General features: G+C 38.8%; 1 protein-coding gene across 1 annotated transcript in view; it reads right to left on the bottom strand.

The window, feature by feature from the left end:
• MMP16 (matrix metallopeptidase 16) overlaps positions 1-9,502 on the bottom strand; it is a 283,681-nt gene extending 274,179 nt beyond the window's left edge. Inside the window, exon 1 of the mRNA XM_049782436.1 lies at positions 9,309-9,502. Coding sequence (XP_049638393.1) covers positions 9,309-9,443 — 135 coding nt within the window. The 5' untranslated portion in view covers positions 9,444-9,502. The remainder of the gene's footprint in view (positions 1-9,308) is intronic.
• Positions 9,503-12,466: the final 2,964 nt, after the last annotated feature.

The following is a 12,466-nucleotide window of genomic DNA, read 5'->3' as shown; positions in this document are numbered from 1 at the left end:
AAATACAAGACCTCTGAAGGGCTTGATATGAAACTGGGTGTGAGTTTTCACAAAGCTGTTCTCCAAAGCTTACAAATAACTAAGCCTATATTTGATTCTGGATATTGTCACAATCCATCACAATCAATTAGATTGCACTTAAAATATAAGAGGATAGAAATGTGGCTTATGAAACTTAGCCAATTTTCAGGCCTGCTATTGCACTGAAAATGAGAAACCTCAAAACTTAAATTAGAAGAGGCCAGAAGGGTAGTAGAGCAGGTAAGGTGCTTGCCTTGAACACCAGTGACCTGGGTTTGATCCCAGAATCCCAGATGGTCTCCCAAAGCCACCAGACTGATCACTGAGCACACAGCCAGGAGTAAGCTCTGATCACAACCAGATGTGAGAGGGAGGAAAAAAAAAAACAGAATAAACAAACAGAACCATAAGAAAGAGTTGCCAAGCAAGTGTTTAAAGAGAGGATGAATGCACAGACATAAAAAAATCTAAAACCAAATTCAAATCATTTAATGCCTATTAATGAGGAGCTATTAACACATGGTATGAATTCAACTGTGCAAGTTACCATGGGGGGAAAAAATGCCTCCACTGACATCAGAGTCTGACTGCAGAAGGCACTTGCCCACATTCCACTGACATCACTGCAGGTGCATGCAATTTGGGGGCATGAAATAAAGTTCATACAAGTATCTTGCATCCCTATAAAAGGGACAGTTTATTCCCCCTGATCTCAAGCGTGACTAAAACAAAACCAGCAAAGTTCCTTTCCAATGTGTAACTCATTTAAATGTACGTGGTCATTTGAACATAGCATTCTAAGGAGTCTCTATCTCTTCTGTGCACATCTGTCTAGTGGAGTCATGGTTAACTGCCATTGATTCATATTTCGCTTAACTGAAAATCTGAGTAATGCTGGCGAGAAGGCAATGACATCTTAATTAAATGCTGACTTGTCCAAGTGCCTTAAATGTTGGCCTGCCTTTTTATCCATCCTTTCATGGGCCGGTCACTTAATCTGCTCGAATGAAAACATGTGGGTTCCTAGTTAAATGCAAACGCTATTTCACACTTTTTGTGTATGACTCATTTGTGTGTTTTTTTTTTTTAAGGAATAGGCAAAGCAAAGCTGTATGTTAAATAACTATTTCATTGAAAAAACATTTATCCTATAATGCCTAATAGTGAATAGTAAAACTAAAATAATCTTAACTTCACCAGTTTTTGGCTTGTTTGGTTTGAGGGGCCATAGGAATCAGTGTTCAGGACTTACTCCTGGCTCAGCACTCAGGAACTATTCTTGGCATCGTTTGGGGACCATATGGATGCTGGGCATAGAACCTGGCTTGGCCATGTGAAGGCAAGTGCTCAAGCCACAATGTACTATCACTCCAACCACGAGCCTCACCAGTTTTTCATTTGATTTTTTGTCACACATAATCGCTTTTATCTTAATTTAATCAGTAAGACCGCAATAATTTTATTTGGTATTTCAGCTAAAATGAAAATACCAAAAGCATTTACAGTCACTATAATGTCTGTGCCTGATCTATTTCTCACATTAAAAGCAAGGAATATACAAACTATAAAAGCACTTGCCATAATATCGTAATATCCTGAACTATCCAGGATAGTTCCTCTCTTCCAAAAAAAATTTTTTTTTAGTTCATCAAATATGTAATCACTTGTACCAAGTGGCTCTTGGTAAATAGAACCTACATATTACATTGTGACTCATGTGTCCATAGATGCCATTGAGCTCTCTATTACTGTCTATGATTTAATTTAAGACTTCCGGTTAATTTAAGACTAGAGTCTGATTTTAAACCAAGTTCTTCCACGCCATTGGTATGTTTAAACAGCTCAATAGCTCCCTCTAGCATCCTTTTATATACGACACCACAAACCACAATAAATTATAGATCTAAGGGCAATACTGAGATTTTTCTTACACTCTAAACTAACTTCCCCATGTGACTCATCAAGAGAATCACTCATCTAAACCCAACAGTGTATAATGCCAACAAGTCATTGGTGAAACACTAAGACAAAGTACATCCATTTGGAGTGTTAAATGACACGAAGCACAATTATAAAGGATACCTCAAAAAATGAATACCTCAAAATATGTAATTAATTTTTCCCAAGTAAAAAAGAAGCAAGCAAAATAATGTGTTAGCATAGTATTATTTAATATTGTATCCTTCTAAGATGCAGTGCTTTTGAATTCAAATAAGCTATACATTTCATAAAGCAAATGTGATTTTTCCATATTCAAAATTCAATAGGTTGCATACACAGAACAAAATTAATCTTTAACAAGTTAGGTGCCAAAACTGTTTTATACAGTGAGGGGGAAAAAAGAACATACAATATAAGTACTTTATTTTACCACAAGATACATTAATATTTATAGATGGGTGACAGATTTGAATTTTGAGACCCTTCTTCCAAAATCCCTTTTTGAATTTATTCCAACTTGCCTTTTTTATTATTAAAGTGGCACTTGTATTTGCTATATATACTTCAAAATAACATTAAACCATGTTTTGACATTAAAATTTTAAACTGTTATCCTGGCCAAAAATTGATTTTAAAATTACATACAACTCGCTGCCAGTGTTTTTACTACTCAGCAGAAGATTAGGATAATTTCCAAAATGGAACACTGTGTCACTATAGATGATAACAAATGGGATATTTGCTGTACATTAGGTATTTTCTCATGATATGCATTTTAGACTGAACATTCTTCTACCTTAGAAATGTGCTAGCAAGTATCTATCTCCACCCCATTTTGCTATATTAATAGGCACTAAAATATAAATATAATCGAATTTAAAATTTGGAAATAATCTTTGGGATAGTTTAGCTCAACTCTTAGTTTTGCAAATGGAGGCATTAAAAACAGTATTAGTGCCAGAATCAAACTTAGAACATATTACTTCACTATTCCATTATACATATCTATTCCCAATCTTTTTTTTTTTTCCTTTTATTTTAGGAGTGGGCATAGGGAGAGGGAAAGGGAAGAGAAGATCAGAGGCTCCTGGAGAGAGGAAAAAGGATGGAGAGGCAAAGGTTGGCGGGGGGGGGGGGGAGAAAAGGGGTTGCTTGGTTGAGTGGGGGGGGTTGTATTCCCAATCTTCTATAGTCAAGGACATAGTTGTATCTTTAATTTTTTTTTCATTAAAAAAAACATTGGACAATTCTCCATCCATCTTTAATCCGTCCCTATGAATTGAAAAATGACTTATATTTTGAATTTAGATTTTAGATATACCATAGAGCTAAGTTAAATTACAAAACTATATCTTCCTCCTACAACAGAAATTAAGCACTGGGGCCTGGGACTTCAGCCAATTAAAATAAACAGGCTCCTTCAATCAAAAAGTCCTATTTCTTATCTATGATATTCAAAAAGATGAACAGATTTCAGCAAATTTAGTCTTGTAAAAAAAAAGGTGTGATCTGAACTTGACATTCTATTATAGTAACAGAAGACAAGACAAAATGTGAAAATCACATTCCTGAACTAAACTGTCTAAGAAAACCCACTAGAAGAATATGCAAAGATGTTTGCATGGTTGATTTTCAATATAACACCATCTTATTTTAAATAAAAATGGTATCCAACAAGATCTTTGTAGACTAGGTGGTATTTCTTAACTGGATAAAGTTACATGTAATTAGAGGCACTGATGCCAATAAACAGTTGTACAATTATAAAGTAATGGATTTACCACATGAAGAGTGCACATTTAATATAATATCCATATGTACATTAATTTAATAATCAATACAACTATGAGACAGGTACTATAATTAGGCTAGGATTAGGGACTAGCTTGACAGTACAGTGGGTAGAGAGGAGTTTTGCCTTGCTTGAACATATTCTGGAAACTGAGTACATTATACTACTCACATTTCATATATATATATATATATATACATACATACATACATATACACACTACTCAGCAAAAAAGGCAATTAAGGATATCATTACTTTCACAGACATTTAAAATACATTATCATAAAAAGTAAATATAACATGATTTTTCTACTTATAATAGACATGTTGAAGAGTCAGAAAATCTAAGGTATATAAAGAAATATGTATTTCTCTTTTGACAATTAATAAACTTAACTGATGGATTTACATGTTCAATCACTTTGTTTTCAGTTCCATAATAATTCCAACTTGGCATCTATTGATTATTCTTAAGCATTAGATTTTGATTAGCTGTGTCACTATAGATGATAATAAATGGGATATTTGCTGTACATTAGGTCAACGAATAACATATCATATAATATGTTATATAATTACATTTAAAATCTAACATTAGCTAATCAAACTATTGATTAACCCAGCTACAAAGAAATAAATTATTTCACTGATCAAGACCATTGAAATTTTTAGACGAATAACCTGAAGATGCACAATAATATTGGAAAATGTATATATATATCAATTAAAACCCAACTGCAGAGATATAAAAGCCAAAATCAAGCCTTCTTCCTTGAAAAGAAGCTGAAAGAAACCACACCTGTCAACATTGAGTAGGGTTTCTGAGATAGTTTATTCTCTTTGAACTTCATATGGGGATAGCAAGAGACCATCCATCTCATGTGCAAACCTTAGCTCTAAGAATTTCATAAATTACCATAGACTTAGGCAACCTGACCAAATAAAAGGAATAGAGAAAAGCATAAGGCATAGCATAAAAGGGTTTCAAGAGGCTGAACTCTATTCAGCACTTTGGTTTCTTGGCCATTGTTGAACTTAGGACATTTGGGTCAGCTTACAAAGCTTCGAATATTGCAGTAAATAAAAACCTTTATTAATCAGTAATGTAGTCATACTGCTGACTGCTAACCTGGAGAGATTTCTGGGATGAAGTCAGAAGACATCTCCTTACTCAGGAGGCTGATGAGATCATGATGTCACACTCTGTCCATGACCAAATGAAGTGAAGTATGTTCCCAGAAAAAATGATATAAAAATTATAAATGGCCCAAGGATGCAGTTTTAAAATCTATGAAATATTGTCTTTTATTTCTTAAGTGCATTTCAACCAGTTATTGCCAAATTTATAAACAAAATAGAAATGCTACTCCAAGCAAACTTGTCCCATAGATTGATTCTGGTGAGTTCTAACAAAGGGGAATAAATGTCAAATGACTAATGAAAATGGTTATACTCATGTTTCAAAGTATTTATCATAAAATAGCCACTTATGTCTAGAGACTCTTCTTCCTTTAATTCAAATAGCAAAAGTGAATTGCTGCTTAACCACGATTTTTTTTTCACAAAATAAAATGATAATTTTCTCTTGCTTTTTAAGTATTACTCAGAATACTACATATTTTTGCCATGAAAGAATTCCCATTAGAGAGTTGTTTGAAAGAATATATTTACATATGACAAGCTATCAAAGCTGATGACAAAAGTTCTCACTAGAATGAAGTATAGAAGGTATCTCAAATTTCACAACCAAATGTGAAAAACTAAAGCCAAATATAAAGGAAGGGGCAGAAACCGATCATCCGAGATAATAAAAATCTCCACTAAAATAACTAAAGATGAAATACATTCACAAGTATAGCTATTCCAACCTGCTTCTTTTACTAATGTATCTTTTCCTGACCAATCAAAACCACGGCTTCAGACTATGATCCAATGGCATCAATCTTTGAATTTTAGTTCATATCAGCAATATATATACCTTCTTTCCATTATGCTAATGAATACATATGCAAAGGTCCATTTCCTACACAGAGGTACGTACAAATTAGGCCAGAACTATAGCATAGAGGGTATAGTGGTTTCCTTGCACAAAGTGGACCCGGGTTTGATCCCAGAATCCCCCTTGAGCACCAAGCTTGCCAGTAGTAATTTCTGAGCACAAAGACAAGGTAGTTCCTCAGCACTGTTGGATGTGGCCAAATAAATAAAAAATAAATATATAAAATATGAATCTTTAAAGAAATGAAATGCACAATGAAAATTTAGCAGAAAAGTATTCTCCTGTTCTATAAGAAAAATATAGGATGCTGTTTCCACAGTACTGCTTCTGCTGCTGGCTGACCCTTTCTGAGTACCAAGTACTGCTCTTTTTGCTTCTATAAACAAAACAAACATCAGCCAAAAAAAAAAAAAATAGTGCAGCAGGTAAAGCATTTTCCTTGCATGCAACTGCAGCTGACCTAGGTTCTATTTTCCGGGTACCAAATATGGTCCCCTGAGCCCCACAAAGATTGATCCCTGAGCAGAGAGCCAGTGTAAGTCTAGATAAACTCTACTGGGTGTGGCCTGAAAAGCAAAATCCACTCAAACAAAATATAGATTTTTTTCCTCTATAACAGGTTTCAATCAGTACATCACTTGTTCTGATGTCTGAAGATGTCAAGTACTTATACAAAAAAAAAAAAAAAAAAAAAAAAACCAGAAAAAAAAGAAAAATAATCAGGCATTTTCTTGATATTTTTCAGTCTAAAATAGAATCAGACAAGAAAGAGTTAACAGGAATACTTCTAAGCACTCAACCATTCTGGGGTGGGAAGTGGGGGGTTGGATTTTTAAACCTTAAATTAAGGGATGAATAATTAGAGGGGGCCCTGCAATTGTGGATAAATCATTGTAATCTCAGCCGTCTGCCTAAGAAGCACCTCGAAGAAGCTTTCCTCCAACTATAATAACTTGGTATACCTGCTAGAAAAAATTTCTGATCATATAAGCATCATGCATGATTGATAGCATTACTGTGCAAGACTGTCTTGGAGAATCGATAAGCACAGCATTTCCAGTGTATGACTTGAAACCAATAATGAGGAATACAACCTAAGTGCCTTTTCTGGAGAAGATGCAATGAACTGTTCTTGACAAGGTACTTCTGATAAAAAAAAAATCCAACTAGGTTCATTCATTTTAAAAAACATACTTTCCTTCCATGTTATTACACTATATTCGGGGTGATCATACACATAAAGCAGCCCTTTCACCCAGCTAAAGAAACTGCTAAGAGCTTTGAAAAAAAAAAGTCCTTGATAATAATACAAACCATGGAATACAATCTATTCAAAAAAAAATCATTCAAAATTCACCTTTGAATCAAATGCCTCTTCCCTGTTTCAACCTTTGTGTTGTGCAATATGTACAGATGGAGTAACTTGCATACTCTAAAATGACCAAAAATTTTCTTCCCATGAACTATTTTACATGTATTATAATGAACTGACAATGAAAATTCAAAAATAGTTTTCTGAAAATGGTAACTTCTTGCAAATAAGCAGAAGGGACTGATGCTTTCAAACTATGAAGCCAAACAAAATATTTATTTTGTCTCCAAAAGGAAGTCTAAACAACACTGCTACCACTAAGAATTTCTGAAAGCAAATCTCTTCTGTTTCCAAAGGAGTTAGCTATCAATTTAGTCTTTCACTCTCTTCATCAGAACGAAGAGAAAAACCAAGTACTTACTTTAACCATCTCCCCACACCCCATCTCATCACCACAACCACCACACCAATCTGAAGCAATAGGCCCTTCCATTTATAACAGAAGTAACAACTTGCTCCTTGGATTGCTTCAGTCTGTGAACTACATTTGTCTTTCTCTTGATATGAAATGTTATCTTGATTTAAATGTTAGCTAGAACAAAATCTTTCTCCTAACTAATTCCCAAAGTTCAACCTTTGAAATCAAGAGAAGTTGACTTTTAAGCCCTACCCTCTCTATTTCTATCAGAAAAAGTCATGTTGTGTTTGGCGAATGGTTAAGCCCTTTGGATTTTCAAAGTGGGTGGGTGGGTAGGTGGGTGTGTGAGTTAATATAATCATGCTTGAGCAGATGTAAAATTCTTTAAATCTTCTGATACTACTTCTTTTATTCTTTTTTTCCAAAATATTTCTGTTTCTCCACCCACCATCACTCCATTGCATGGAGTCCTGAGAACAGTTTATATAAACAGAGTTATATTCAGAATATGCCCTCACATATGGCATTTATTATGCAGACTTTGTACATAAATCAGTTATATGAAACATATTCAATACTGTGCAACAGGTCTTGCTATTGTGTAAACATGCACTCCCAACAAAATGACCATGAGCTTTAAAGGATTAACGGTATATAAAAAATTAACAAAACAACCATATCATCCTTCAGTCTTCATCATAATTCTTTGGAGATGTCAGAAGACTGATTAACTCATCCAAAGGTGCATATTTCACTAAATCAGATTGTGAAGGGTCTTTGCATTTCTCCCTTGTCCATGATAAAGTGGTGGTAGAATTAAGGTGTACATACAATCATTGATTTATTGCACAGTCTGGCTTTGGTGAGGAGTTGAGAACAGGAAGAGTACTTTGACAGTCTGACAAGTACTTATCCTTAAGTTCCCTTTTGCATTGTGCCATCTGTTCCCCAAACTACCAAAGTCCAGTACATGACAGCCTACAGCCCCCCCCCTCTCATCTCATGTGTCATGAATGTGTAAAATCAAATGTAAAAACCACCCTAGTCCTATTACATGGGGCCACGTTTAATTTCAATTTTTTTTGGGGGGGAGGGAAGAAGACAGCTCCAAATCCATGCACTGCAAGTCTTCTGTGCAGCCAGATCTAGTGAGGGTGTCTGAAGTTCTGTGGACAGGACCAAGAGACTCTCTAGTCAAGTGTTTGATTGTAATATTCTCCAACCCATGAAGCATCCCCCACGCTCTCCTATGGAGGCTGGGATTTGGAACTTCTTTTGTTAAGTACCAAACATAGAAAGAAAGACTTGAAGAACAATAAAATACTAAGACATCAGAGATGGCCAAGCCATAGATTCTGCTTTGTCCCCCACCCCCAAGTAGTTGATCCATCCCAAATCCAGCTGAAAGGATTGCACCCCACATTTGCTCTAGGGAAGACTTCACCCCTTCTGTGGGTGGAAAAAATAAATAAATAAATAAATGCATGAACCAGCTAGAATTGAGCGCGCAGCCCAGGGCTTCTTTTTGTGTGTGCTGTAAGGGATAACGGATTCTCAGCCTCCCAGAGCATCCTCCATCCATCCATCCATCCATCCATCCATCCATCCATCACCTAAGACCCATGCAACCTAGACCATAAGATCTCTGAGGCTTTTAAGGGGAACAATGTGCTGAAATCCAGGTTGCTGCTGCTGCTGCTCCAGGAGCAAAAAATAAATAAATAATTGAAATAAATAAATAAAGCTATCTAATGTTTCAGGGAACAGCCCAGAGGAGGGTGGAGGGAGGAAGAAGGCAGAAAGTCACTCTGAATCCCACTCTTACCTCCACATTGAAATATTGCTCCGTGCCGCAGACGGTAGCACATAAAATCCAGATGAGGGTTTGCAAGAAAAAGACCCACGGGTGAGGCACGAAATCCAACCGTCTTCCAGTGTTGATGAAGGCGAGTAAGAGCATAGTGAACTGTGGCTGCAAAGAGGAGGATGGAAAGAGCTAGAGCTCCCTCCTGGGTCTTCTTCTTCTTCTTCTTCTCCCTGTTCCTTCCTTCCCTGGCTTTTATATATATATATATTTATTTTTTTTTCTTCTTCCAGAAAAAAATAAAATAAGATAAAATGTGAAAAATGAATAAGCAATCAAATCCAAGCTTTGCAAGCTCAATCCAGCGCAGCCCGGGGAAGGATTGCAATGGATGCAACCCCGGGCGCAGCAGCAGCAGCAGCAGCAGCAGCGGCGGGCCCGGGTGAAGTCCTCTTTCCCTGCTGCCGGCTCCCAGCGCGCAGTACGAGCCGCCGCCGGAGCCGCCGCCGCCGCCGCCGCCGCCGCCGCCGCCGCCTCCAGCCCCTGTGTCCTTTGCTTCCTTCGCCGCCGCCGCCGCCGCCGCCGCCGCCCACCCCGCTGCTGCCCTCCCTCCCTCCCTCCCTCCCTCCCTCCCTCCTGCACGTTCATCCGTAATCTGCATAACCACGCCCACTCGGGGGGGAGTCCGGCCCGGCACCCGCGCACGCGCACAGCAGCGCACGCGTCCCCCCAGCCCCGCGCATGCGCGCACAGGCACAGGCGGACATAGATGCACATGCCTCCAGCTGCACGCTGGCTTCGTGGGCCGGTGGTCGGGGGGGGGGTTGGGGGTGCGTGTGTGTGTGTGCGCATGCGCGGGGCTTCTTAAAGGAGACTTGGGCTTAAAAGGCACAGAGCCATGTGAGGCATCGCCTCTTGTTAAGAGTCTGGCTAGAGAGATGGTTTTGGGGTGCGGGGTGCAGAGTGGGTTTTTTTTTTGAGCATGCAGCCACACTAAGAGATTTCCAAGGGAGATGCTGCTGGAGAAGATGGGGAGACTGATTTTGGCATGTAACGCACACACACACACACACACACACACACACACACACACACTACAGATCTGAGCAACCTTTGCAAGAAACCAGGCAAGAAAAGATGGGCCCCTTGGTTTTATCTCTAACACACACACACACACACACACACACACACACACACACACACACACACACACACACACACACACACACATCTGAGCAACCCTTGCAGGAAACCAGGCAAGGCTTTAGGCTGCAGCTCTCCGACCTGGAGCTTCTGGCAATGACCCTAGCAAGACTCTCTCTCTCCATGGCTCACTGCATCCTTGCTTGCTCGCATGGCCCCAAGCTGCTACCTGGGCTCTGAGGATAGAAGGATGGATGGGTTCCCCTAGTAACAGTGGGGTTCTCTGGGGTTCTGGCCAGTGGCCCTGCTGCCCAACTTTGGAAAGCTGGAAGATGGCAAGTCCCCCGTGTCCCAAACTTTTTTAGAACCTTCTAGAAGAGTCTGTGATCTTTAGCCTATCTGCATTCTCTCTTCCACCACCCCACCCCACTTTCCAGGTTTGGTGAGTTTGTAGGTCATTGTGCATGGGTGATGGTGATTGTGAAGGTTTGTTTGGGGGCTTTGTTTCTTCCCTTTCTGGGGCTGTAGGAAGGTTAGTTGTACCCAGAAGCAGGAAGGAAATATTCACTTTGCAAAGAGATTCCATCAGGGATCAGGTCCACACTGGGGGGGGGGGGGGGGACGGACTCAGAGACATTCTGCTGGGTATTGAGCAAATAGTAGGTTGGGATACTGTAAAGGAACTAGGAAAAGCCCGCAAAATTGGCAGGGTTTGGAGGGGTGTTAAGGGAGGAGAAGTCCCTGGGTGGAGAGTGAGTCTGCTAGGGAGGACAGGAGGATCAAGCTGGGGAGAGCTGCAGGCCAGAACTAGAATCTGATGGCCAGTATTGCCTACACCCATGAGACTGTCAGAAAAGGCTTCTGGATCCAGTGGGGCCATTAATGGGGACCCGGGATGGTTTAGCTGAAAGGGATCTGGGATGGTAGGAAAGCTGGCATCTGCTTGAGGGCCATAGCAGTCACTGTGCTTCCCCTTGGCAACCAGCAGAGGGGAAAGGAGCTTGAGGCAAAGAAAAGCAGCTAGTGTAAATTAAACTGCTCTAGGTAGGACCTTCTCCATGAGAAGAGTGAACAAATGAGGAATTCTCCAGAGTGTTGTAGGAACACAAGCAATAAAACTGTAAGAGGTCATGTTTGATAAGCAGATGAAAACGTCTAGAAAAAAATCTGCTGAAAAATCTCATTTGATGTAGTAATGTATATTCTAAGGAAAATCACACATGCAAACACTCATACATAGCTTCTATTAAAGGAACTTTGCAGCCATTTCTTTAAAAACTGAAGAAACTTTGGGCCAATGAAATAATTCTGAGACTTCGACTCTTACATGTTTCTAATAGACCATTGCACAGTATGTCTCCTCTGCAAAAGAATTTTAAGATATTTAAAAAGTTGCAAGCCAGGGTAAAAGACAATCTATAAAGCACTTCCCTTATATGCCCCTGACAAAGGTTCAATCCCAGGCACCATATATCGTCCCTTGAGCACTGTTGCAAAGAGTCATCCCTGAGCACAGAAACAGAAATAAGGCCAAAATACCTCCAAAACAAACAAAAAGTACCAAATAGTGCATATTATATTAACAACTGCATAATGTTTCTTCACAACATACCTTAAGGTTGGATTTTCATTTCAGAGATAAGACAATTTCCAGCAAATCTTTTTGATAACAATCTAGTTCTGATTTTCCCTACTCAAGTTCAATGCAATCCCCACTACACAGCAGTGACTTTTCACAAAGAAATCTGTTTCTAGGGCCAGAGAAATACTACAGGAATTAAGGTGCTTGCATAGTGTACAAAGATCCTGATTCTATCCCCAGCACAAATAGTCCCTTGAACACTGCCAGGACTGAAGGTTGAACACAGGAATAAAAGGAAACCCCTGAGAAGCACTACTTGTCCCCCTGAGTCTCCCACCAAAAAGTAAATCAGTTTCTGCTTTTAGTAGTTTGATATCCTATAGGATAGATAACATATATAAAAGAAAAAACTATGTAGAAAATTTAAATTTTTAATTTAAATATTTTTATATTT

The sequence above is a fragment of the Suncus etruscus genome, chromosome 10, assembly GCF_024139225.1.
Source record: "Suncus etruscus isolate mSunEtr1 chromosome 10, mSunEtr1.pri.cur, whole genome shotgun sequence".
Taxonomy (NCBI): domain Eukaryota; kingdom Metazoa; phylum Chordata; class Mammalia; order Eulipotyphla; family Soricidae; genus Suncus; species Suncus etruscus.
This window is presented reverse-complemented; position numbering and strand designations above follow the sequence as displayed.